This window comes from Dendroctonus ponderosae, unplaced genomic scaffold (genome assembly GCF_020466585.1).
Source record: "Dendroctonus ponderosae isolate FM_Combo_2020 unplaced genomic scaffold, Dpon_F_20191213v2 Dpon_F_20191213_3, whole genome shotgun sequence".
Classification (NCBI taxonomy): domain Eukaryota; kingdom Metazoa; phylum Arthropoda; class Insecta; order Coleoptera; family Curculionidae; genus Dendroctonus; species Dendroctonus ponderosae.
The window spans coordinates 16958137-16985704 of NW_026018508.1; the positions used below are offsets into that span (position 1 = coordinate 16958137).

Here is a 27568-nt window from a genome sequence, read left to right on the forward strand (position 1 = left end):
GTTTCAGTTTTAAATGTTTAACTCAAAACCCCTTATTAGAAATGTTGCATTTTTTTCAATAACAGCAGTTGTGGATGAAAACAATCAATGTGGCTTTATATGTCGAACAATCAAATATAACAAGCAAGTTTCCAATGTCAGAATGTGAGCACAGTGGAGCGCACGCACCTTTAACACTTGCAAGAGAAATATATTAACAGCTTTACATCTTTTCCTCGCGCTCAACTGTACGTCATACTCACAAGAAACTAAATCATATGCCAAAGTATAAAACAAGTGGTTTGTTTATTAACCCAAACTAGATGCGAAAGAAATACCTAATGAATAGTTACACTGGTGGCTACCGAGCTCAGACGAATCCGAAGTTCTTTGTTTTAATTGCCAGAAGTAACTTTTGTCTAAGAACAGTCCGACTACTATAAAGGGGTATATAAAGTCGAGAAATACACGTGTTTGCCGTCGGCAAATGTGCATCGTCTGCAGGTCGGATAGTTACCGAAGGCATCGGCTGAAAACCATCTTCACTTGCTGGCAGAGCCGGGGATCCCGTCCAAAAATACACCTGCAGAAAACACGCTGTTTTCACCCAGTTTACTGCGACTTTGGATTGCTACTTACCAAATCCTGTCTTTCCAAATGACTCATTTTCTCCACAATGGACCACAGCCATCTCTTGAACTTCACAAGTCTGTCGCTACTCTCTCCCGATTCATCGTTGAACGACGTGTACGATATTAGAACGCTTACATTGATGTCACCCACTCCGTTCAGCAAAAGCCTCAAATCTTCGGAGGTGAGCCCATCTAACGACCCTTCCGGAAGGACGTCAAAGACACCCGCTTTAATTTTCTAGAAAACAACATTACCTAATTAGTACGTAAAAAAATCAATGTGAAATAGATTATGCTGAAGTTTGTTGAAAAATCACACTTATGCCAATTGCGACTCTACGTGGATAAACTGAATTGGATTTTTTTAAAGAAACTGAAGCATTTTTTTCAATAAAACTCCAAATCTTTTGCTCCCTCGACTGGATCGCCCTATATATAAATAATATGGTTGCACAGGATGAAATGTAGCTGTGAATTGATATTTGCAGTAGCCACAAAACGAGCTAAGAAACATAGGACACAGCGTTGCTTTTCACAGTTATAAACGCCACTAAACCGAAACGTGCGGTTAAATGGATGTTGGACTGTGGTGGTGTATTAAAAACGCAAACTGTTCCCTTAAGCACTTACTTCGATGGCCTTTTCCTGGACCTTTATCATTCTGAATTCGGCATATCTTCTAACGTAGGTGTAGACGTTCAGGGATGTGACTTCTATGTCTTTTCCGTTGGGCACAATGTCGACTGTTCCGTTGCCTTCTTCAGGTCCCAAGTCAATTCTGTTGACAAAGAAATAAAATTATTATCGAAATAAAGGGAAAATTGACAACAAGCTGAGCGAATTGTGCTTACGTGAAATTCAGATCAAGAGCCGAAAACAGGCTGTTGCTGTCCTTCGTTTCCGAGTCCACAACCAGTTGTCTTAGAGATTCGTAAACGACAGGATCGAAAAAGGCCAAGTCGTGGAACTTGACTGGTCTTCCTAAAATCGACTTCAACACGTGCCGTGTGAGGAAAATCGGGCAGAGCTCGTTTTGAAGCAAACATAATCCCAATAATCTGAAATCGCAAATAAACGTATCAATTGAGTTTCAAGAAGCACAAGCACTGGTCTTGAACCAACTGATATCAATTTACCTTCCAACGTTCCTAAAGGCGTTTAATCTTTCAAAAGTCGCCCTTCCTTGGCGGGGCGCATAGAAACCCCTTTTGCCTGGGCTGTAAAACAACGGTGCATTGTCTTCCTCCTCGGGTACAGTTTCCTCTGTAACAGAATTATCCGAGTTGACGGTCCTGTAGCCATTTTCCGAACCACGTTCATTCAACGAAAACACGCCTATGCTCCCTTTGTTAGAAACAATAAGAATACATGAAATTTATATAAAAAAAGAAGCGCGACATTTGAATGAATGTACTTCAAATGCTTTGAGACTTACCTAATAAAGCATCGGATCCAATATCGGCATGGGACTGGGAATGAGCCAGAATCATTTCGACGGCTTCCTCAACTTTCGATCTCAGGGACTCCTCGGACGCCAACAACAGAAGCAGCTGTGCCGGTGATAACTCCAGCAACATTCCTAAAAATCCTTGTTGCATTTAAGCAATCGACACAAAACACTGCTTTCCTACCTGTAATCCGTCCAGCAAAAGTAGGATGTAGATTGAAGACTTTTGGATATAATCTGTCTCCAAGTTGCTGTTGGTGGGAGGTCAAGTGCTCGTTAGGTAACGAATTGATCCCATTAGGGTGGTTGTTGCTGGGCGAAATATCCGGCATGGAAGGTGCGTCTGGATTGTTGTGCATATTATCTGCAGGAACATAAGGCCTTGCGTCTACACTCATAACGCGACGATGATGGTCTCTACTTCTTCCCGACCCCCTGGAAGGCAGGGATCGTCGCAGCAGCTCTCTATCTCTCTGTCTTAACCTGGAAAATGTGCCCCTAATCCTTTTACTTTCAGACAAACGTCCCAGCAGGAGAATCGGACCAACCTTTGCAGAACGCTGTATTGACTGTACTTGTTGTCCACTACTTGAGCTGCTTCCAAACTCGGTAATTTTTCATTGGAAAGAACAGCTTCCGCTATAGCCGTGTAGAAACTTCTGGTCACACCGCTTCCCTCACCAGGCTCGTCTTTGAATGTTACTTTTACTCTGCAAAAAAACCATCATGTAAATTGTCCGAATTTAATTTTGCGAGGGATTCCTTACCGATTGACTGCCAAGGGTGGGGACGACGAGTTTCTTCTGTTATAGCTGCTAAACTGTGTGTTCAGCTCTTTGAAAGTTTGCATCAAGAGCTGAGTACGATCGCGCTCAATCTTCGACAACGTTAAATCTCTTTGCTGGTTATTTCTCAGTTTCTCCATGTCGCGCCTAAATTTCGCTTCTTTTACCGGAAAACCACCCAACTCGGACACTATTGATCCGGGTTCCAAACCAACATCCTCCATAAATACGCGACCGAACAGATCTAGAGACAACCTCCAACGACCTATAAAATCAAACAATCAAAGCTACAGTTAAACAGACAGAGTAAGTCAATTTTCAACTTACCGAGAAGCAAGTCGTGAGACACCAGTTGACCAATAGTCGGTTTGGGAAGCTCTTGGGCAACTGAAGTGGTAACTACTGTTACATTAGCCGATATTTCCTGGTTTTCTAATGATTCTGCCTGCTGCACGTCCATCATTATATCTGATTCGTTGGATTTTATACTGGGTGCGCTGTTGCTCTGTAAATATCGAAATGTATAAGAAAAAGAAGGATAGTAAATTATATTTAAAAATATGAGGCGAAAAACGTGTTAGTGGTGTGTGCCCCGTATCTGTCCCCAGTTAAAAACTTAACCAACTGCGGTCATCAGAGAGCAACAATAATTTTGGAAGGTATGTGGTGTGCAGTTCATTAAGAGAATATTGCACATGTATGAGCCCTTCCGGGTGAATTAAAATTGACTAAATTGAAGTACGTACCATTGAAGATCCTGCGCGAACAATAACGCTTTTGCTTGCACTTCTGGATGAGCCCGACATCGAAGAGGTTGCACTAAGAGCGTCACTACATATGTTGCTACGATCCAAATTTTCTGACAGTTGGTAAGAAGGCAGAGAACACAACTGTAAAGTTGATGCATTAGTTAAAGCTAAAAGAAGCTTAAAATGCTAAATAAATCTCACCAGTTCTTGATTGACTATTTCTAGGTTATTGTCGGATTTTCTTGGGGACACTATGATTTGTGGACGACCAGTTTGTGGTACTTCCGGAGGGAGTGGAATATTCGCCACGTTGGTACTTTTCGAAGATAAATCTTGTGGTTTTTCGTTGATTGCTTCTTCTGCAAAATAGTGCGCTATGGATTTCAATTGAGACACAAACACCGAAAATGCGATTTTGATGTCAATAATAGGCGTTAAAACAAAAAAAACTGTATGATCAGATAAAAAGCATGCGGTTATAAAGTATATACATAAACCGAAAAGAAAAACGGCATTAACACCAAGGACTAGACAAATGACCCACGGTAAAATAGCCATTTTACATGTCCACATCACACATTTCTTTCTTTGAGTGGCTGCTTCCAATCGAAGAATATTGCACGATTTAAAATGGCTGTTTTAGGACAAGTTTCTTACATCGCGTAAAAGAGCAGTAATGGCTAAAGATTTGAACACTACGATCACTGGAACGCATTTATTTCAATGATCAGCTGGCCGCGGAACCAAAAGGACTAATCCAACTAATCTAGCGAAATCCAATGAGTTTGTTTTTTATGGTTCCCTTTGGTTCCAGTACATTGTCAGCTGCCATTTTCCAACCAAAACTGCTCCTTTAACATCTAACTTACCACTAGCTTTATTACCGATAGCGGCCAGCAGGCTTTCGAAAGGTTGCATGTTCCTTTTCTTTGAATCTTTCACCGGCGAGTTCGCATTACTTCCACTGCTGCTGCTCGTGCCTGGCAGAGACTCTCGCGATGTTGGTAGGTTAACATCCATTAAAACCTGAAAACATTCGAATATAAACGATTGTGGATTATAAAAAAATGCCAGTCATTTACCTGTCCGTCTCTAGAAATATCTACATCGGGACCGTAGTTTTTTGGGTAAGTCAGCGGATTAGGACCCATCACGTTCAATGAACTAGAAATGGGATGATTGGCATGTGCTGGTTGGCGCATCGCGTAGTCTGTAGTGCGGGTGGATAAACTCAGCTTAGTGGGCAGCTGTTCCAACGGATTGTCCGCGCTCCCTAAACAAACAAATCCCATTAGAGCTCTTTCCATTGTAAAGTATGCAGTGAACAAACTACCTGTAGAGGTGAGAGTAACCGGTTGTTTAGGGATTCCAAACAGGTCTTCGCGGCGAGCATTGGGTTGCAATAGATGGGGCTGGTCGGCCAAAGGTAAAGCCTCAGACATGGGCGTTTCGAATGGATCGGGCGGTGGACATCCTAGACAAAGCGTCGACTCGGATCTCTGGAAGAACAGGTGCTTCCGACCTTTTCCTTGGAAAGCTGATTGTTGGCCGGTATTGCTTAGACCTGTAGAGAGGTTATTGGCCAGGTTGGAAACCTCCTGGTCGTCCAAAGAGTCCGTGTCCATATTAACAGCGATATCCTCGTCCGCCTCATCATTTTCGTTTTCATCTTGGTCGTAGGCAGGCGGCAGCGGCAACGTGCCACTTTGACTTTTCACATCGTCATCTCTGTGCAATTAAATTAAATCAGGCACTTTCAAGTAGGCGCCACAATAATCCTACCTTTGGTCAAGCATTCCGGATCTCATGAAGTAAATTAACGCGTCAAAAACATAGGCTACATGCTTAAGCGCGGAAACGTCTAAAATTGGCAATGAATCCAGATGCTCGCTGTTGTGAGCCCGCATTAAAGACAGACAATAGGACAGGAATTCCCTCCTTGCTGCGTGTCCGTCACTTACTGCAACAAATGCCCCAATATTAAAACATTACATGAATCAATTTACGCTGTTCAATTACCATCTCTTTCGGTGCGACTTCTGCTGCTTTCCACGTTTGTAGTAAAACCAACGATGCGACTTCCAACGGAGCCGTTTGTGCCCGTAGCAGGGTGCGCCCGGCTTGAACGAACCACACTCGAGTTGGAACCTACTACAGAAGAGAACCACCCTTAGAACCAATTAACCAATAGCCTCTTGAAGATATCAACTAATACTGTAAGATCAGGAGTGTCAGGATAAAAAAAAAGAAAGTGCAAATTTGAACTCATCGTGACCGTCATAGATAGGGGTAGGAGAAAACTTTTCAAACGTAATAAGCTTGCCGAAATGGTATTGACTAAACCCAGTCTATGTATAACCAAGCCACTGTTGAAACGTTGAATATGAAAAGCAAGTTCAGGCTTGGTGATTATTTGACGATGTGTAAAAAAGACACCCTGAAAGTTTGCAGGACTAGAATTCAAGTTTAGAAGTTGACACCCAAAAAGGCAAAAACTGACAAAGATAATCTTGCACAAAGAGTTCTTTGTAAATTTTTGCCCTTGTTGTTGGAATACCGATGAATCTCTAGTGGGTTCTATCTAACATTATTAAGCACACGAGTTAACCTAAATCAGCTAATGAGGCTAAATAGGGCGCAGGCATTTGTAGATGCCCACCTCCTGAGCCGGTGCCGGGTGGTGCGTGCTGCTGAACGGCTCCGACTGTGGCGGTGCCGCCGCCTCCCGATGACGGGCCAGCACCAGTGGCGGCATTGCCCACTCCATTATCCACGGAATTGGTCAACGACGCTCCAAATTTCAGTTGGGCTTCAGTAGCATCCATCACAGTTAACAACCAGTCCCATGTGGGCTTCAGACAGAATTCCAGATATATCTGGAAAGAAAACGTTCGATTTATTGCAACGAATTCATAATTGAGAAAATCCCTGCTGTTTTACTAGGTAGGATTTGCGAAAGTTCTTACCTGGACATTGGAAATATCATCCTGAGACACAGTCATGTAACACGAAGGTACTCCAGACGAGGTCGTACTTGTCATATTGGCCAGGAGATCTGCGATTTGTCGCACTACGATTCCTGAAGAAAAAAACAGCATTAATCCAACAAATTCTTGGTGTTGATTGGCCATCGTACCGAAAGCCCTAGCTAGACAACTGGCTGTAGTCGCCATAGTGATCGGCTCAGAGCTAGCGGCCACTGTTGCGCTTCCAGTTGTTGACCGTCTTAGTGAACTTGGGTCTATAAAAACCAAGTTGGATCCGTTAGCCAGACGGACGCCAGTGGACCGACCCGATTCTCTAGATCGGATGGCCCATTGCATGTTTTGTGGCGCCAAGTTGGAGCGTTGCCCTGTCCCTCCGGTTGCGGTGTTAAACCGGGTTCTTTGGCAAAAAAAAACAGTTAGAACTATTCATTTTTCAACTAACTGACATACCTTCGTCTTTCCAACTGTTCCTCAGTGATGTACTCTTCATTGTCTGGTTCATCGGTGCCGGCTTCGCTTTCTTCCTCCTCTTGCTGGCTGGATTCCCCGCTTTCATCTTCAGGGAATAACAGCATACCTCCTAATAAGTTATTTATAGTGCCAAAAATGATAATGTGAAGGATAGTTGCTGACTCAACCAAGAATTTCACTGACCAGTCCCCAAAATGAACGTTCTGTATGTAAACAATACAACAAGTATCCTTCTCAAGAGAAGCTTTTTTTTAATTTAATAAACCTGACCACCAACATTACTTGTTACTGTTTGGTTCTTTTAAACAATTCTCTATCATTAGCAGCAACTGTACTAACGTACCTGTATCGCTTCCGGCTGTTGCTCCAGTCTGCACTGACCTCTGAGCACTGGCGGCGTCTTGATTGCTGTGATTATCGTCGCTGTCGCTTTCAGTTTCCGCTAACAAATCCAGTTCAGGATCGGATTCTTCACCCTGCATCCGATTTTCTTGTTGATCAGATGGGACTTCCTGACTTTCGTTACCACCCATAGCTGCCACCTGTCTCACCAGATTCATTTCTCGCTCTACTTGAATGTCTTCATGTTCAGAAGTGGCGTCATCATCGTTATCAATTGCCATGCCTAAATCTACTGCCACAGTTATGTTCCATTCAGCTCAGGAATATTAGGTGATAAAACTTACTTTCTGGATCCACAATATTGTTATGCAAATCTCTGTCGGTCTGAGATCGGCGAATTGAATCGCTCAAATACGGAAATGAATCAGTGGAGCTTTGACTACTCTGACGTGATGTACTCGGAGCTAGCGGATCAACAAGAAATAGTTCCTCTGAACCCTGAAAATCGCGATTAATCGCCACCGGTGAAGAATGGAGCATATCAGGTTTACTCACGTTAAGAACGTCACTGGGCGATGTGGCGAGAGAAAACGGGGCTGTTGGTCTCGCCACTCCCAGTCGAACTGGCGCAATAAGAGAATCGGCAGTTTCACACAATTCCTCAATAGCTAGCTTGTTGAGGCACTGAAAAATCCGCTTGCACTTAACAAGAGGCAGGTTTTGGTTGTTTAGGGTGCGTTTTTTGGCCGAGGTAGGGGCCATTTCAATGCTGAAAATCACGAAAATCCTCACTACCGAACGAACGAATCTTCTGGCCACAAATGTGGCCAAATAGTTTTGCTTCTTTTCGGGATTTCTGATTTCTTTGATCAAAGTCTCAGCCACGATGTCGGTGGACATATGACACTTCACCAAGAAACAATGTGTGAATTTATCCAATAGTGTAGTACCTGATTGACCTGACACATAAGGATGGTCCGCGAACTGTTAACAAAACAAACAATTAGTTAAATGTTCTCTCGAACATTCTAACAAACTCCTTAAAATGAAAACTGAAATCCTAAACACTGACCTGCAAATCATTAGGATCTCTTGTCCCAGACATAATCATGCTTTTCATCGCCTTCCAATCAGACAAAAGACACTCCAGAGCTTTGCGACTGAACCTCGGAGGTTCCAAGTCATGTTCCGGCATATCAGATTCAATGTCTGACGAAGGCGTTTTATTGCGCGAGTTTGTGCGCGGTCTGGACTTACTGAATTGCCGCTGCTCTTGATTTTGTCGTCCCACTGTTTGTACGAGAAATAGCAAAATACTCTCGCCTCTAGAGTTCGGCAGACAAACCAGATTCGTTTCCTTAACTAGGCGGCTTAAGAGCTCGAATCGTACCGACTGATTTCCCATAATGAGAGCCTTGCACTTGCATTTTTCCCAACAGTCACAGTAAGCTGTCGGCGACGTACGTTTCAACTTACAGTCATGGCCTTTGTGACAAACCCGGGCGCATTCTGTGCAGCAGCACAATGTGCCGGTTAAGCCACAAGTTCTGCATTCGAAGATATCTTGATTTATGTGATCAGCTCCAGTCCAAGTAAAGCTGCATGTGTCGTTGCAACACAGCACATGTAGAGGGGAATGATCCGGATTTGAGCCTTTTGGAAATATCATTTCTTCGCGATCTTGCACGCTTCCTAGCTTGGTAATGCGCTCGAATATTTCCAAAGCGGCGGGGTAGCTGCGAGAGGAAACAGCCAACATAAATGGGGTCTGGCCTTGTGCGTCTTTTGCGCAAAGGAACTCGATGAGGTAAGTCTCGATTGTTGCTGACTCGTAGAGCAATGAGTGGAGGATTTGCATGGCGTGTGACCTTCTTTCCGACGGATCGATCACAGTGCTTGACATGCTATGGCTGTGGCTGTTTCCTTTATTGGCGGCACTACTGCCTAAGCTCATTATACTATCTTCATCGCCTGAAGCTACGTCGAAAGTTTCCGGTGGCCAACTTTGAGTTGGTATAGGATCCTCTTGAATGAACCTAATTGCATCTTCCTGTATGGTATCGTTATCTTTGTTTGAGGTGGGAGTGCACATGTTGACAATTGTGTGGAATATATTTCTATTTCCGTCGCACCTTTCCGTCAAGATCGAGGGCCTGATTAAGGCATTTATCTTATTTTCCTGGTCTAATTGAGTAAGAACCTGCAATTAAGGATCATTCTATAATAGAAAAACCAACTCGTAGTGAATGTTTTCAATCACCTGCCGCACGCCCTCAATATCGCACCTAAGAATTTTGGGCATCAACAGTTGCTGTTCTAAAGCAAACACGACAATCGCCACTTGGTTCTTCATGTTGAGGCTAGTTCCAGATAACGACATTGTACTGGCTGCAACACATTTCACTGGAGGCAAGTCTAAGAATTGCGGATCGCGAATTGCTTCAGCACAATCTTTGGCTAGTGGGTAGATGGTGTTGTTGCCATCGCGAAGAATCAAGATACTTTCGTTGCTCTGAGGAAGATTTTTTTTTAATTTGGTATTCAAAAACATAAACAGATCGTTTCACTTACTTCTCCTGCACAAGTCAAGTTTATCAACGAAGGGTACAGCCCCATAAAGGCGGCAGAATCACTGGGAAACGGATTGTCTTGTTCCACTCGGCCAGTACTGATGTTAAAAATGCAGTAGCTCAACTTGGAGCCATTCCTCACAACGGAATGGATACCTTGCCCGTCCACGGCAACGGTCAATATTTGCCCGATATTTTCGGAAATCGCAATCCTTCTAGGGGTGCGCTGGAAACAATCTGGCACTCTTGAGTTGGAACTGGATTTAATAACCTGCAAAGAAAAGCTTGTTTTTGGAACAATATTCTCACAAACCACCGCTCTATGGACTCACTTGTATTTCGTCTTTGCGCATTAATCTGCAGTCCTGGAGAATTTCGTCCAAATCCCGAGTTGTGTCTTTGTCTCGAGTTTGCACAGAGGGAAAACGGACCGCGGCGTAAGCCCCATCTACTTTCAATACGCGTCCTGTTGGAATATTACGCATATCTTCGACAAAAATCACATCACGAAGATGCCATTCTTCTTCATCTTTGCGTGTATCCATGTTGATGTCGGAAACTGTTACCACTAGCTTTTTTTGTCTCTCTGCAAGGTGTAAAAATTAATTTGAAACTACTCTCTGTATTTAATCATGAAATTAAAAGAACAAAAAGGAACAATTTATCGAAAAATACGTACTGTGACTGGTGCTTCCTGTATCGCTGCATGTACTGGATGCTGGTGATGGCGGTGGAGGCATGTCAAGGCGGTCGGTGTTTTCCTTAGTATTGGGCGTTTTCGAGTTACATGCTGCAATAGTGATTCAATAAATAAACAAATAAAAAATAATTCAGCCAATAGTGCTTACGTTCCAAAAGTACATCTTCTGCACGTTTACTGGTTGAGCCTTTCTTGAAACCATCTGAAATAAGATTGTAAATTATCTGACTAAAAGCGATTTGTTGGCCGGAGTAACTTACATAAACTAGCACCGCTGCAACCTGGCCGTTCTTCCCGGTTGATCTTTTCGACAGGATTCTGAGGCTGAACATTCATAATCTTAAAGGTGCATGTGTCGCTCAAACTCCAAGCAGAGTTTTGCAATTGACCCATCTTGGGAACGCCAGCTGAGACGGTAAAACCTGAAAAAAAATACGAATTCCAATTGAAATGAACACCAGAATTTAAATTAACTAGACGATTAGACTGACCTATTGCTCCAGGTTGGTACATGGGACTATTTTTCATGCAAACTTGGGAGCCAGTGACGATTTCCGACTGGTTTGACGAAGTTTGACGCTGTTTTCGACATTTTGCTCTGTATTTCTCCCACAAACGTTTGCGCTGGACAAAAGGCAGAACTCCCCTGGTATGAACAATAATCATTGATAAATCATTCCACCGCAGGGTGTAAAAAACTTACCACCAATACAAGGCGCCACTTTCTAGCTTGGAAACAGTGTACAATGGGCATGTAAATAATGCTGTAATTCGATCATTTTGAAATTCACTATAAGCTTGAGCGGCGTGCTCCAGCTTGTTGGCGGCTGGAGCCAGTAATTCATCAAGCCATGTCGCTACTTTTCCAGAATCGGTAGCAACTGAACAGCGGGTGGAGCAAGCCGATAGATGGAGTATTTTCTCGTTAGTCAAGTTGAGAGCTATCGTTTTTGGGTGATGTATATTTGGGTTCTACGACATTTTTTAAACTTCACATTTCAAGCATTGTGTACGGTCCTAGAATATACAAGAAAAGCAACAATAACAAACCTCCGGATGCTTGTAAGGTTCGTGCTCATTCCATTTCCATTGGTAGAGTTGGCCGTTTGATGACAAAGCAATCAACTCGCTGTATAACGTAGCAATTTGGCAAAATTTGGGTGCTGGTTCTGGCCAAAATTCTAGATCGTCCGAAATCCACAGGGGGCAAGCGCTGTCCTTTTTCTTATGGTCTGAAATAGTGGAGTTTTTTCAATGTTTTCCTGCACTGAGTCTTCGTTGCACGCTAACCTGAGTCTTTTTCGTAAGGGCTGTCCCTCAGCGCAGTTTCCAACCACTTGCGTGGACCAAAATATTGCCTTTCTCGCCACCTAGAAAATGTTTCACGATCGCGATCTTGGCCGGCAACAGCTCCAGGACCTGGAGCGGCGTCTCTTTCCAGCAAACGACTTCCACTGCGCGCACTGCCGGCTCGACTACCAAAAGCGCTTTTTTTAAATGACACTGCTTGACTCCGATGTGGATTCTAACGCGGAAATTAAATGCCGATGTTTTTTTGACTCACCTTCGAATTCCCGCATAACCAAACATATCCTCAGAAAACATTGCGTCTGCATCTATGATGACTGAATGGTCCGAATGAAACCCGCCGTCCAGAAGAGATATTAGATCTTCTGGTACGTAGGAATCAGCGGCGTCATCCACTTCCTCTCCTTCTTCATCGTCGCGTGAAAGAAGATTGTTGACTGCTAAATTAACGTCTAAATTGGTCCGCTGTGAACATTAGGGATAATTAAACAGTGGTTACTCTGTTGGATTTGTTGACATACCTGTAGTTCTCGAATGATCAAACTTCGGCTTTTCCCTTGTAGGACAACTTGGGCTTGAGATACTAACTCTTCGGGAACATACGGCGCTGGTACCGTAACCATGGGCCTTCCACTCCCCGAGGCGGACGTTCCTATAATTACTGGAGCGCCCCGGGTACCGGCTAATGAAGAAATATTGGTTAAACAGGGTATTTAATAGCGAAAATATAGTAGTCACCTCCATTGGATCCACCTCGGTTGGTTCTCTGGCCAGGAATGAGCCTAGTGTTGGCTCGGGTTCGACAACCACGCCCAGTGTTGGTCGGCTTAGTGCTACCAGTTCCTCCGCCTCCAGGATTGGTGCCAGATGCGCCACTACCACCACCAGAACTACGCAACAACCAAGATCTTTGGTTGCGTGGTAAGGTTGTGTTAGGAAAGGTCGGTTGTGTGCTGGTGAGAAATTCTTACTCGTGTGTATAACAATAACATTCGATTTTCAGTACAGTTAACACATTCATATCAGCAAGTAATAACGCACAGTACGCCATTACAGGCTTTCTGTAACCGACTTCAGTCAGAAATTCTCACTTACTTGCCATGCCAACTTTAAATCGCAACAAGTAAGAATGCTCAGTAACGAGTGCAAGCGACCCATATCAAGACAAATCACGCATTAGTGTTCGATACATCTAAGCGGAATGGGCTATTTGCATGCATGAGTACAAATTTGCATTGAGATTATTTGACTAATTCAGGGCCTTTCACATGTACTATTCAACAAGTTAGTAAAACCGTAGGAAATTTGCTATTTAAAACTGCTAATTTTTTTATTACGAAAGTTAGTAATTTGTAAAACCGTGGTTTGTTCGGGAGCAACCAAAAGCATTAATGATTATTAATAACAATTAATAACCTGAGAAACATTTTTCCCTATCGATTTTAATATTCATACAAATTTAATGTATCACATCAAAAAAGCATTAGTGAAAAATGGACCTTCTTAAAGTTCTCATTTGGCGATGCTAATCATTTAAAATCGAATTATCATTCCTAAATATTAAACCGCAAGACACTATTGCAGATTTTAAAATAATAACTGATTATTAATACCATATTTCATACTTGTCTGGCGACAACTCTACACAAGCGATCAGTTTATAAACTGGACAATATAAAAACCTTGTTTTTGCATATAATCCCCGCTACAAATCAGAAAATTTTTTAAAGTGCCGTTCTTGCGCGGGTTTCATATTGAGAAGCAGAAACTTCTTGCAAACGAAACAAAAAAAACTTCACAAAATTGTGGATTAAGACGGAGGCATTAAAAACCCAAAAAAAGCATGCAAGTAGCCCTGACACTTACCTTTTGGAGTCATTTTTGCTCAGGTCTAGTCGGTCAGGAAGAATGTTGTAGGAGACCCGACAAACGCGACCATCTTCCAATAATAAAGCAATGTAGGTGGAGGCAAGGCAAATCTTCTTGATTCCAAAAGGAAGATTGGATAGAGTTGGGTGCAAATTGTGTCCTAGACGGTTGATTCTATCTGCTACTTCTTTCAATCTGAAAATAGCAATTTGGGGGGAAATTTGAAACTATGGTCAAAAAGCGCCCGAACTAAATAAATCAGGGTTATATCAACGCTATTCAGTTCAGTTTTGCTATGAAATTTAATTCCAGAAGGAAATAAAAGTGTGTTTATGAGCACAAAATATGCAATTTTTTTCATGTTTTTACTTTATTGTGTCGGCCACTCCAGATCCATCCCATTGTTATCCATACATATTCGACTACCTCCTTTGCTTAGCGCTTATATGAAATAATTAAATGTGATCCAACAAAAACTGTTAAAATTTCAACGGCCCATTTGGGGCCAAAGTCCTGGTGCGATTTCACAGTCAGTCCGGGTCGAAACGTAGATCTGCGCCAAGTTTTTGCTCAATATTGGAGCAAATTAGCTCTGAATCTTCGATTGCTGCTCAGATCGCATAAACAAATCCACTCGGACAATTTTTAAACTTCGACCTTAATTCGATAGGTTTGTACCAAATATCCCGGAATTTATTCGCGGACAATTCGTAGAGGAGGAATAAACAGTGAAGAACAGCCAGATACTAAATTGGTGTTAGGTATCATAGATGAACGTTTAAGGATTTCAAATTACGCATGCGACACCAACACTGCAGAAGCTTCAGGACAAAAACAGACTTGAAAACATAAAAGAAACGTTGAGATTCACTTAAATACATAATAAACTACTTCAGTATCAGTTGTTATTCTTTTAGTTACACAAGAAAAACAGATAATTTGAAATATTAAACATTAACAACTAGTTCAAACACGTTTGTTAATAGATGAACAGAAAGAAAAAGATCCAGGTCGGGATTCAGAAACATCGATGTGTACAAGCTGCCGACTGTTTGGATCAACATAAAGGTTTTGAAAGCATGAAAACGCCTCAATCCTTAATAACTTGTCTGCACTAAGCCGAAAAATATGAAGTTTTCCCAATTTAGCCCACGTGCATCGCTAATAGAAAATTTCCAGGTAATTACCCAGGCCCTCGCTTTAGCGGTTAACAATACATCTTATAGGAAAGCCCTTTGCCAACAACTTTTCTTAGTGGTCTTTTTTGGGGAAATTCGGTTTTAACCACTTTTCATTCATTGAAATGCATGCGGTCCTTTGTTATTTGATAAAAAAATAAATTTTCTATAAGGTAGGCACATTGCTATAATCACCGAAAATAGAAAAGGAGCAGTTTATAAGCTCCGTTTCAGCTGCTGGCATTGAAATTAAGCATTGGCGAATGGGCATCCAATGAATAGTCAAGAAGAAGCACTAGCAATGCAGCCCAATTAAACCATCAAATTTAAATGCGCCCAAAACATTCACTAGTTCCAGCATCCAAAGGGCCCCATGAATGTTTCAAGGCTGCTTTGCCCCAACTAGTAACTATAGAACTTTTCCATGCGGTTCCAGACAACCATGCTAATGTTACCCAAATTTACACAATAACGTCGAGAATAAATTAGGGCGAACCCCGTGTCGGATAAAATCATAACCTTTGAATGATAAAAATTTTCCATTTAGCTAGACGATCAATTGACGTGGGGGTGTAAAGGAGGCTCAAATACTCAGGAATAAAACTGGGTTTTTCACTGCAGTTAATTAAGGGGTCAGGGATTGGATTACAGGGCCTTGCCCCTAAAGCACATGCTCACTAAGCAGCCGAAATGAGCATCGATGAATCTGTCAGAACAGCACCTGCAAGTAGGCTTGCTGGCCCAGATGGGGCAAAGTACCTGCTAGAAATTCGCCCAAAACCACCCGAAAAAACAGCTTAAAAAGCCCGTAAATCGTTGAACGGAAACGGGAAAGCAATCCCCAACAAGGCATCCTTCATTTTACGTTTCTAAACGACAGCAAAACGAAAATGGAGGAGACAAGAAGTTTCCTTCATTGCTAGAGAATTGGAAATTGCCAGTACATTTACCTGTCATTAAACTGCTCCTCAGTACCCGGCAGGGGATGAACCACATACTGTAGGGAACTCATTTCCTTTGAAAATTCGAAATAATTCACTTGGAAAGGTTTTCAAACCCCGCATACATTTCACCGAACTGAACTGCTGAACACCACGAAGTTCGGTCCGGAAATTTATAGAAATGACACTAGTGACAAGTGGGCAGTCGTTGCGACTGACACTTGAAGTTAGCTATGCGCGGTTGTTTCAAAATTTGTTTGACTACAAGCTAGTTTTAATTGGATTTACGTCGAAAATTTAAAGGAAAAACTTGTTACCATCAGTGGTTTTGCTAAAAAACGGTTTTATAACTGCTCTGTTCAGGTGCAACGGTCAAATGCGTTGATTCTACCTGAGTATAAAGCTAGCAGTGCAAGTGCGTGTTTATTAACAAGTTAATGGGGTTTTTTGAAATAAATTGTAATTTCCATTGAATATATTGGATGAAATAATGTCCCAGTAGTTAAATTTCATACCTCAAAACTGCATGGGCGCATTAAATCGGCTTAATCTGCTTGAAATTTACAGTGCGCCAACTTGCGCTTTTGAGCTACTGAAGTTCAAATTAGACACTGTTTTTCCTTTTTTTTCAATTAAATTTGAGGGCCCGGTTTAAAGAACCGTTTAAACACACCAGTCGGTTTCAAAAAAATGGCTCGTGTTTTAAAAAATAAATATTTTTTTAAAGTTCAAAGTCTTTTAAGTTTTATATTAATTAACCGAGTTTAATACATTCTTTGTAATTTCTAGCTTCGTTCTTTGGCATACATTAAAAAGGGAAAGAAATGTTAAATCAGTGTTTTCCATGGCTCCGTGTTTTCCTCATTATTGGCCATAGACAATAAGGAATCAAATTTTCTTACGCTTAAAAGAATAGAAAAAATTTAAAATTAAATCGGTTACAAAAATCGGTCACAAAGATTGAATACTTTGAACAGGTTTTGGCCTTTGGAACAATTTTATTAATTTTAAAGTATTTTTGACTGATTTAAAAAACAAAGACGCCGAAACCATACATTGAAATTCAAGCGGGCACCTTAAATTCAATCTTTTCACGGGAAGCTGAAGAGATTAACGATTTTTCGTTGTGGCACTCAAAGAATGTTTGTTCCATTTTACCAATTTTAATTTACAATTGACTGGAAAAACCAGCTTACTTTCTAACTAAAACAACGATTATTTTTACCAAAAATCTCTTTGAAAATGAAGCACTGCTTTTTTAAGATTTAATGAACGTTCTTTTGAATAACTTAAAGCAAATATTTAATTGCTTATTTTAAGCAACACATCAAATTTCTACTTATAGATGAAGACAGAAAGAGAGGTGAATGGGAAAAATGGGTGATTCTTGTTCCGCCAAAATGTCAAAAATTTCCAAATTTTTACTTTTTCGTGTTATCCCCTGGGTTCATATTTGAAAAAAAAATTTTGAACTTATTGTCACATTAGGGATAAATATACAAGTCCGTATTTAAAAAAAAATACTTGATAATGGCCGGGATAGAAACATTCAGTTGCAGATCTGATAATACAATTTGGTGGGGAAATAAAAGTTTTTCTAAGAACGTGACAATTATTTGAAAATAACCCCTGAAAAAATGGTTTGAACAAATTTCAGAATTTTCGAACATTTCTGGATATAGTGAAAAATTTCTAGGTTTTAACACTATTTTGATCAGCATCAAAATGCGCAACTTTTCCTCATGTCTCTGCCGATTTGTACACCCTGTACTGTATTTCAAAAAGGACACCCGGTATATGTTAAACTTATTAAAATCCCATACATCTTATCTCGCCATCAAGGTTGAAAAGAAACCCACATGGAATTCATGCGTCTTAGATCAGCAGGCAAATTAACATAGTTTGCCATAAACAAGCGTCTTGAATTAGTTATTCTTTTGATTTTAATTAGTTTGCCATCGTTTTTTTTGCGGATTAATTGTTTTTTATATCCGTACTAGGTGAACACGAATATGCGCAAATCGATAAGGACTACCATGAAAAATATGAAGCTTCCTTTCTGATTTGCCTGGTACACTGCAGGGTCGTGTTGGGATTTATTATTATTTATAATTGTCATCGGGATTTCCTAACAGCAGTTGAATAATTTGGTTTAGTACAGAGTGCTAATTTGTTAATGTTTCTGCGAAATTGTCCAGATAATTATTAGCTGTTCGATTTTGCTAAAACTATTATCGCATATTTTACAATATTTCTGGTTGTTTTTTTTGTGGAATTTCTTCTCAGTACTCGCATTTGATAACGGATAAAAATAGCTTATATTATAAGGAAGGAAAACAACATTGTTAACATGTATTTAGGAAAATCAATTAAGGTTGGCATCATTAAATGGAGTCGAAAACAACATCAACAACATCTATAAGCAGTTGTTTCTTTTTCCTAATCTGTCTGTTTGTCTATGACTTTTCCGGTGAATATTAGGACATTTTTATCTGCATATTCAAAGACTCGCAAAGGATATTCGGGGATCACACTCTTCTTAGTTCTTCATCTTTTCTTCCCAGATCCATCAATCCATTCCTCCAGTACTTGGGCATAAAACTGCACAACGATACGCATTTTCTTTGCTTCTGCTTGAATCTTTAATCTTCTACATCGTCTAGGTCGCATTGTGATCTAATTGCGCCTCACTTTAGAGTGTTAATCGCGTAAAAACCATTAACTCGAAATACTCCAGGGCAACTTATTGCAGTGCAGTGGCTAAACAAGTTCTACTTGATCTCTTGGCACTTTTTGAGGACAATTTTAAAGTGCGTTCTTCTTACTCAATGATACTTCATCAGCCTAAATTTTCAGAAATTTGCTTTAGCCAGTCTGCATATATTGACGTCTCCAATTGCGCCAGAATTCCACTAAATCTTTCATTGGCCTGTAATTCATTCATAACTGTTCTTGACCCTATTAGTATTCAGCGAAATGAAAAAAGTCTAGATGGACCGATAATATGGTACTTCTGATGCTGAGAGTCGATTTGAATGATTCTACAGGACGGCACCGATGAAAACCTAAGAATCGCCCTAAACGCAGTTACCGCGATTGATAGCTGATTACCTACTAAAATGAAACATTCAACTTTTTAAAATTCCTGATAATGACTTTGTTCACGTTTATTCAAGGTAATTCCATTACTTTCAACCTTCACTTCCTTCCCATTTTCGAGTTAACTTATAGAATTGTTTTGCTTTAATGGAACGTTGTTCATCCTGTTCAACTGGTCCGTCCACTCATTCAAAACGATATTAATGATCATATTAAAGTACATGACTCATTGTGGTCACTCCCAAGCTTGTTAAAGTTCAACGTAGGTAATTTATTTACATCATAGTTAGCGGAGGTCCATCCATGTATATATCGAGAAACCGTAAAAAATCACTTATCGAAAATTGAGGTAAAACCCATCTGGTTTTTGGGTATTTTTGAGTGTGAAATATTAGCGCTCACCATTAATAAATCTTAAATACATCCGTGACTTTAATCAACTTATTTGTTATACATTAAAGGTGAATATTGTTAAACAGCAATTTGTTTAACGGCATTAATGGATATTAATGTTCAAGCAAAATGTTGCGTTGTTAAGTTTCACTTTTCGTTTTTCGCACCCATACCAACCAGGAAAAATAAGGAAATATGAATCAAAATTGAAAAACCAAACGAGAATATGATTTTAGGTACAACATAAGACGTTTCATTTTCTCGAGTTTATAAATTGAATAATTGTATAAAAGAACGCTCTATTAGCAATCTATTAATATGTTTGCTTTAAAAAATCAAACTAAAATACATTTGATCCCTCCTTTTTGCGTTTTTGGCTGGTAAATAATTATGAGGGCTTTTAGCGCCGTAAATACCACGTTTTTTTCCTTCAGATGCTTCAATTTGCCAATTTTCAACAATTTTTTTGAAGAACAATGAAACTTTCAGAATCACTGAAGCCGCAAAAGTATAAAAATTCAACCATTACGCGAAGGAAATATTTTTGCGCAGCCTATTAAAGACAAACATAAATTGTACTTAAAAGCATGTATTAATTGCTGTTTCTATTTCTTACTGAGTTAAATCACTGTCCAAATATTCCAAATTTTCGTTTTTTTGCTAATTGCTATTAACAACCTTTCTAAATTTCATCAGACTATGAAGCTTCAAAGGCTTCAAAGCCCGGAAAACATTCCTAAATGTTTCTAAATTTCCTCAGCTTGACTGCAGATTAAAACGCATTTATATCTTACAGCATGTTAAAAATACCCGTTTATGAACGGACAAAGTAATCACCAAATATACAAAAAACTTGTACAAGAACCAATAATATAAAGCAAAGAACAATTATGAAACTATTGAGTTTTTAAAACCCGAAAAACCCATTAGTTTCGAGGAATGGCCTCGAAAGTCTATCTCTTGTGATAAACAACAATTATATCAATTTTCCGTAGACTTAAAGTATGCTTAAACGACACTTTTGAAAGCAACGTTCTTTAGAAAGACCTAATGTTTGTTTTGCTTCTAGTTTTTCAGATATTTTTAAACAGTTATTTTAGCATTTTTTGCAAGCAGTAATTCCCGAACTAAACATTTCCGTCTGCAAAATGCTCATAGCAAATATGAAAAGCATTGATATAAAAAGTTGCTTTTTTACAATGTGGTAAATATGACTTTACAAGTGAACATTCCCTATCTTTTGCAGGCTTTTTTTAGAAAATCGTAACTTCCGAAATGAAACATCTCAATAGTAAATTATCTCAGCAAATAGCAAAAGTATCGAAACAAAAAATGTACCAAAATCCCACTTCAAATTTATCTTTTTACAGCGTGAAAAGGATGGCATTCCAAGTGGACACTTTCATCCACTTGCAGGCTTTGTTTTAAAACCGGTAACTTCGAACTTGGACCAGATGGCAATGCGAAATTTCAGCAGTGCATAGAAAAAGTAACGGGCTGAAAAGTTTGAAAAATACAAGAAAAGTCCACTTGAAATTGAGTTTTTACCGCGTTAAAAAGATGGCTTTCAAGTGGACAGTTCCATCCAATTGAAGGCGTTCTTTGAAAAATCGTAACTTCCGAACTCAAATTTCTCTCAACGAAAAATTCTCACAGTGAACAGGAAACAACATGAGTCTGAATAAAATTGGGAAATGCAAGAAAATCCTACGTCTAATTGATTTTTCGCACCGTAAAATAATATGGATTTACAAGTGGACATTTGCATCCATCTACAGACGTTCTTTTAAACAATTTGAATGCGCCACTGCGAAATTTTAACAGCAAATAAAAACAGCATAGATATAAAAAGTGTGAACAAAACAAATCGCAATTCAAACTAGTTTTTCACAGCTCGACAAAAACGGCCTTACAAATTGACATTTTCATCCATATGTGGCCTTAAAAATCGTAAGTTTCGAACTCCACTACATCGCAATGCAAAATTTTCACAGTGTATAGACTAGAGTTTGAAGATTCTGAAAAAAATATTCCACTTCAAACTAGTTATTTACAGCCTGCAAAAGGTGTCTTTCCAAGAAGTGAACTCTGCAGGCTTATCTTTAAAAAATCGCAATTTCCGAACTGAAAGTCAGCCCAAACCGAAAAGTTCTTAAAATTTTCATGAAATCTCTATTCATCATAATTGCGCCGAGCATGGAAAAAATGGAACTGCTTGAAAATTAGTCAAAGTAAAGTTGAGGCGCCTTTTGGTTGAATATTTTGGAATATTCGGAACCGGAACTCCTTCAAGTTTGCAAGGTTTTCTGGGAAAAAATCACATTTCGCCCATACTCTTTGCCTAAGCTCAAACGATTATTTTGCATGAATGAAAAAACATTTTTCTTTTACAACCTTTCTCTGCCACCTCATTTAACATACATTTACCCGTGCTTAACCCATCTACGGTTTCACTCTCAGATCCGGTACTAAGAAATAATGTAGGAAGACAATGATATATTGTGTCCTTTCCTAGTGGATTAGTTATTCGCACTATTGCAAAGTATGACAAATCGAACCGCAATTATATCGATGTCCTTTAAGGAATATGCTTTTATTTGCCTGCCAAGGCAAAAGCAATTTTTACTTTGTCCAAGTCTAAAAAAATCAATGAAAAATATGCTTTTTTGCAAAACTTCTTCGATGCATTCCACATCGGCTAGTTCATTACATCTGAGCACTTTTCCCCGAACCCTTGCGTCCGGTTCCTCTTTGGAATATCCAAGGAGGCTCTTGCAGCAAGACCAGTTCTACAACGTGTTATAAATAGGTGGGACATCAAGTTCACCCAGTCAGTTGAAAGAACATTTTGCGAAGCGCCAGTTTATACGGATCGGTTACCATGAAACACCCTGTGTCATTGTTGGTGGTGCTTGTAGTGGTTGTGCACGCCTGTAAGTGTTTAGTGTTAGTAGATAGTTGAGGAGGAGCGAGTGGATGCATGAGTGCCAGGGTTTTTGCTCGTTTAAAGCACAATCAATTTGATGGTTTAAAGGTTGCTTCCTCATAAATATTAATTCTTCCTACGCAGATTTTCGTGTAAATAAACAATAGGCGGTACTTATCACACGGATTTGCCATATATTATCATCACTCTCTGGTAAATCCATATGAGACCAGTCTTGAAACTTGTTATTTGCCGACCGTATAAATAAATTAGATATCAGGGTCTTCGAGTAGTCTGGTCGTGAATTTTCGCGTTGGGGGTCAACGGAATACCCATTGAAATTAGTGAAAGAACCATGGGAAAGAAATTGTTGGAACCCTTTCTGGTGCTGATGCTAACTGGGATCTTGTGTAAGTGAGGCGCATCACGCGTTACCTACCTACTAAAAAGACATTAATGGCTAGTTGCGGCGATAATTCCATCAAACTGGTTTGCGATGCAAATGGCGTTCTAAAACGGTTCAAGTGCACAGTCATGTATTAAACATTTTCTTCAGTTGCGTGATTTAGAGCAAAATTTGGAATTTCCCACTTGTTTCAGGCCAGGCGCACGTCGTACCGCAGCCCCTCACCGCTAGCTTCAGTAAGTACTCAACTCCTCTTGGTCCCCTCACCGGCTTTACTAACTGCTTCTACTCTTCCAGGTGGATCCTCTTCTTCAGCCTCAGGTTTGCCACAGTTAAAACTCCCTTAGAAACAGGTCGGGAACTAGTCGATTTTTGCAGCATTCAGTCAGGCCAGCTCAAGCTCCTACAAGTTCGATGGCAACGTGGATCCCCAGCAAATCGAGCAGCTGAAACACGCGCTAACTGCCGGAGCTGCCGCTCATGCATCTGCAGGTGCAAGTGCTGGATCTGCAGCTCAAGCGGGAGCTGTAGCTGAAGCTAAAGCTGGAGCTGCTGCTGGTGCCGGATCGCTGAGTGGAGCCACTGCGGCTGCAGGAGCTGCAGCAGCAGGCAGCTTAGGAACAGGTACCCGATTTGCAAAGTTTCGCTTAAGGTGACCTTCGCATTTAGGCGATTGGACCGCTGCAAACTGGCCAACCCACATAATTGATATTCCGTGGTTATTTGGTTATTCAAGGTGTGGATGCTTAGTAACAAATTTTGAATGCATTGATGTTGCACGTTGGAATCGAAAGATTCTTGCCTGTTTGTCATACTTAAGAAGCAAACCATCAGCAACTTCCACAGAGTGTCGCTTCAAGTACAAAAAATTATTTTTGATAAAGTGAAGTAGATCAAACCTGAGGGCCCTTTAAGGGGCAAACTCCAATATACAAAAAGGTTTTTTTTAAATTCAAAATCATTTTAAGGCGTTACTGATGTTGCTTCAACTGCAATTTCCCATATCGCGCTGTACCTACACCTGATGTAAAGCTAGCAACAACCTGCTGTAAACGATAAAATTTTTAGCTCAGCTTGACTAATACAGTTTTTTTGTTCAATCCAGAACATGAAACAAACTCGATCAGCGAACCGGCAGTACCAGTGGATGCCGGTAGCTACAAATCCATAGGATCCGACAAGTACAGCACTGGATACTCCAGTGGGGCAAAAACCAACTACGCAGTCAGCAACAACTACGTTCACGGATCCCAGAACTCCGGTATGTTTAGCAAAACCTCAAGCTCTTTGAGCCATTTTTCTTGATGTACATTGTTTCACCCAGTGGGAGGCTGTGCGACTTGCAAAGGTCCATTCCCAGGCCCAAATGGCAGCATCCACGACTATAAGCTCGCTTCTTCAGTGCCCGCCCTCGCAGGAGCTCAATCAGGACAGCAAGCGTCTGCTGGAGCCGCTGCTGTTTCTCACCAAACGTCCACTACTTTTCCCGGAGATTCAGGGCACATTTACACCAGCAAACCAGTCACAGAGCATCAAGGGGCAGGGGCTGGATCTTCTGAGTATTCGGGATCAGGTCACGTTTCTTCTGGCTTGATTTCTTCATTTCCCGGACCAACGGGAAGCATCTACGACAGCAAGCCAGTAGGAGCTGCAGCTGCAGCTTCATCCGGAGCTGCCTCTGGAGCCTCGTATGGTGCAGGATCAGGTGCAACTTCTGGCTCCTCTACATCTTCAGGCTTCTGTAAGTTAAGCTCGAAAACATGCAAAAAAATGTACTTAGAATAGCTTCACACACGCTTCCAGCTCCCCCCTGCTCATACTCTTCTGGAAGTTCAAACTGCGGCGTTGCCCCCCACTCAAATCCCCAGCCAAATGCTGGATCTGGATTGTCGGGGATTATTGGGGTTCTGCCTGGCCCATCTGGCAGTATCCACGACAGCAAACCTGCAGTAGCTGGTGCTCATGGCGCTGCTGCAATTGCAGGTAGGCTAAATGAGGGTGTTCCACTGGCGCAGAATTCTGAAAGTCTGTTGGATTAGGCAGTGGAGCCTACAGTGGGTCTGGATCATTGACCGGCGGCCATTCTGCTGCTGCAGCTGGAGCCGTAGCTGATTCTGGTGTCGTTGGGGGTTCCTATGATGGAACAGGCTCGATTACCAACAACCCCACTACTCACTCAGCGTCCAGGCCTGTTTCTCAGGTCAGCTCAGGAGCAGTTTCTCAAGCGAGCGCAAGTGCCAGTGCTCAAGGAACTTCTGAAGGTAAATTCTAGCTACTGTCTTATGGCGAGAATTTGCAATTTTTTTGGTTATAGTCAATGGTCCATTCCCAGGACCAAGTGGAAGCATCCACGATTACAAACCCGCTCCAGTCGTAGGATCAGGCTACTCTGGATCAGGGGCTCAGCCTGCCTGCAGTTACACCCCTGGTTCTCCAAATCCTTGCTCCACTGGAGGTTCTTCATATGGATCGTCTGGGAATGTCGTCAAACAGCCCGTTTTGTCTGCTGCTGGATCAGGCTCATCAACCGGCTCATACGGTAAGTCGCGGATTTCCGGAAAAAATCACGGGTTCCTGCAACTGATTCTCCTCCACGCTTAGATGCAGGATCGTCAAGTTCATCAGATTACAGTGGATCAGTCAGCAACATTCCAGCGTCGCACCCAGTGGTAGGGCCAGCATGCAGCTACACGCCTGGAAGTCCCAGCAAATGCAGTGGAAAGGGTTGGAGGCTCCAAGACCCAACCGTATAACCGTGTGCTTAATGAGTGTTTTTCGATCTTAGAAAGCTCCGTATCAGCGCCTTCAATTCACCCAGAATTGCCATCGTCAGGGACTTACTACGTGAATAAGCCATCTGTAGATGTGGAGCCTCCACTAGTGGTTGCTGCGCCTAATTTCTCCAGTCAGTACCCTTGTGTGGACAGCAGTTGTGGAACGGTACAAAACGGTAAGCAGATTGAATGGTAAAACTGCACTCTAAAAATGCTAGACGCATGTAATTGGGAAAAGTTAAAAGTTGAGCTTGCAAATCCCTCTGCAGGTGCCGAAAGCGATGCCCATGCTGGATCTGGAGGATCTGGGGTAATTTACGTGGATCACAATCAAGAGGGACAGTATCAAGGTATGGATGGTGGAAGAACTCCCCTGTTTTTGTGACTGGTAAATGCTCGGTTTAGGTGTGAACCACGACAGTGCTCACCTATCTGGAGGTCTGGTGTTCCAAAATGAGGACGGAACGTACAGCAATGCGCCCATTGCGGGAAACCCCATCTACAAGAACGCGCAAAAGGGGGGATATGCTGTCAGCTCCAACGAAGCTGATAACACTGGAATTTTGATCGGTAAGCTGTTTTGCGGCTAGACCTGTTTTGAGGACTTTTCATCAATTCAGTCACCTAATTAGGACCAGGAACTGGACAACTGCCGGTGGAAGCTGACGCGAAGCCATTTGGAACCCAAGGGGCTTTTGGAGGTTCCGCTGCTTTTGCTAAGGACGCTAGTGGTAGCCAAGGGCTATCTGGAGGAGTTAGTGGTGGATTTACCAATAAAGCTCAAGGTATGGTGACTAAATTGGCTTAATTTATAAAATCTACAGTTGTTGATTGCAGTAACTAAAGGGTTTTTGTTAGCATACGTTAAATCATTTAATATACTCGTTACTTAGAGGATTCTGATTGCCGTACTTTGGAACACAATAGATTTTTTAGTTTGCAAGTTTGATACAAGAAATTTGTAGCTAATATTCGCTACTTCGGCTGAAAACCTTTAATGGATTCGCGTGTTTTTTAGCAATTTCTGGAAGTGGAGCCTCAAGCGGGCACAACTATGGCGCTGCTAATCAGCAGCATTCAACCAGTAGCTCCGGGGCTTTAGAATTCGGATCAGAAATCACTCCAGTCAAGGAGCAATGTTCTTCCTGTGGAGACACTGAAGTAATTGCCGCAGAACCAATTCCCTCATCCTCACACGCAGGAGCAGGAGCTTCAGGATTTGCGACTGGTCACGTCCTCTTGAACCAAGGAAGTAACACTTATGATGTAACGAACGCTGGAGCGTACTCGGGAAGTTCGCAGTTTGGATTGCCTGGTTGTGGCAGCGGAAAGTGCAGCTTTGGAGGCGGAAGCTATGGAGGAGCGCAAGCAGGCGGGATTTTGGAAAAGCTGTTCGGTGGTGGAGGATTGTCTGGAGCAGGTTTCAAACAGTTTGGAAGTCAAGCTGGAAGTGCTGCGTATTCCAGCTCAGGATCGTACTCCGGAGCCAGTGCAGGTAAGCAATGAAGAACATCCTGGGAGCAATTATGAATGGGAGATTTATGAATTTTTTTATTGCAGGTAGTTTTGCAAGCGCCCAGGCCGGAGCCTCCGCCAGAGCCCAAGCCGGATCTTATGCCCACAGCTATTAACCTAATTTATTACGTCCTTACAAAATAGCTGAAAATGTGTGATTACTTTGAATTGTAAAAGAAAAGACTTGACTTATAAATACATATTTTTAATTTAATTTATTTGCGTTTTATTTATATTCAATGGGTTGATTTTGACCTAAGAAGCTTCCTCAGGGATGCATATGCAGGCATATACATTATTTGGGTCTTTAATAAGAAAATTATTGTCCGTTAAAGTTGTAGATCGTGAACGCAGAAAACCTGCTGGATGAACAAAAAATTTTCATTATATCGGATCTAAAGCATGTAGTGTGTTTTTGAAATGACAACTTTTTATGGGCGGGTGAACCGATTCGCGCCTGGGCCGCACATATACACTTTGAATTCGACATTTTTTTC

General features: G+C 41.3%; 2 protein-coding genes across 13 annotated transcripts; one reads left to right on the top strand and one right to left on the bottom strand.

The window, feature by feature from the left end:
• Nucleotide 1: 1 nt before the first annotated feature.
• Nucleotides 2-16149, bottom strand: LOC109539839 (E3 ubiquitin-protein ligase UBR5). Of its 10 annotated transcripts, none has more exons than XM_019907871.2 (40): nt 15968-16149; nt 13837-14034; nt 12709-12860; nt 12492-12652; nt 12227-12435; nt 11953-12149; nt 11713-11894; nt 11366-11634; nt 11154-11308; nt 10923-11084; nt 10811-10864; nt 10642-10752; nt 10295-10548; nt 9964-10233; nt 9653-9904; nt 8465-9592; nt 7948-8376; nt 7737-7890; nt 7394-7681; nt 7030-7159; nt 6729-6976; nt 6559-6671; nt 6201-6468; nt 5612-5743; nt 5375-5552; nt 4926-5320; nt 4675-4865; nt 4462-4618; nt 3794-3951; nt 3590-3733; nt 3171-3348; nt 2826-3108; nt 2607-2768; nt 2243-2556; nt 2047-2190; nt 1748-1955; nt 1463-1669; nt 1242-1389; nt 619-849; nt 2-562 (listed from the first exon to the last, which is right to left on the bottom strand). In XM_019907871.2, the coding sequence occupies exons 1-40, from the start codon at nt 16027-16029 to the stop codon at nt 350-352; spliced, it is 8889 nt and encodes a 2962-aa protein (XP_019763430.1). In that variant the 5' UTR covers nt 16030-16149; the 3' UTR covers nt 2-349. The 10 variants fall into 10 exon arrangements, with proteins under 10 accessions (XP_019763430.1, XP_019763427.1, XP_019763424.1 ...); XM_019907868.2 differs by having other exon boundaries at nt 12709-12878; XM_019907865.2 differs by having other exon boundaries at nt 11953-12137; nt 12709-12923.
• A 6114-nt stretch (nt 16150-22263) lies between these two features.
• Nucleotides 22264-27285, top strand: LOC109539870 (fibroin heavy chain). Of its 3 annotated transcripts, none has more exons than XM_019907931.2 (16): nt 22264-22383; nt 22977-23018; nt 23080-23103; nt 23161-23406; nt 23888-24043; nt 24107-24523; nt 24568-24765; nt 24822-25043; nt 25097-25321; nt 25384-25506; nt 25568-25732; nt 25826-25906; nt 25962-26126; nt 26189-26341; nt 26575-27051; nt 27117-27285. In XM_019907931.2, exons 1-16 carry the CDS (start codon nt 22332-22334, stop codon nt 27185-27187), a joined length of 2817 nt encoding a protein of 938 aa, XP_019763490.2. In that variant the 5' UTR covers nt 22264-22331; the 3' UTR covers nt 27188-27285. The 3 variants fall into 3 exon arrangements, with proteins under 3 accessions (XP_019763490.2, XP_019763489.1, XP_019763491.1); XM_019907930.2 differs by lacking the exon at nt 22264-22383 and adding an exon at nt 22587-22786; XM_019907932.2 differs by lacking the exon at nt 22264-22383 and adding an exon at nt 22592-22786 and having other exon boundaries at nt 24586-24765.
• Nucleotides 27286-27568: the final 283 nt, after the last annotated feature.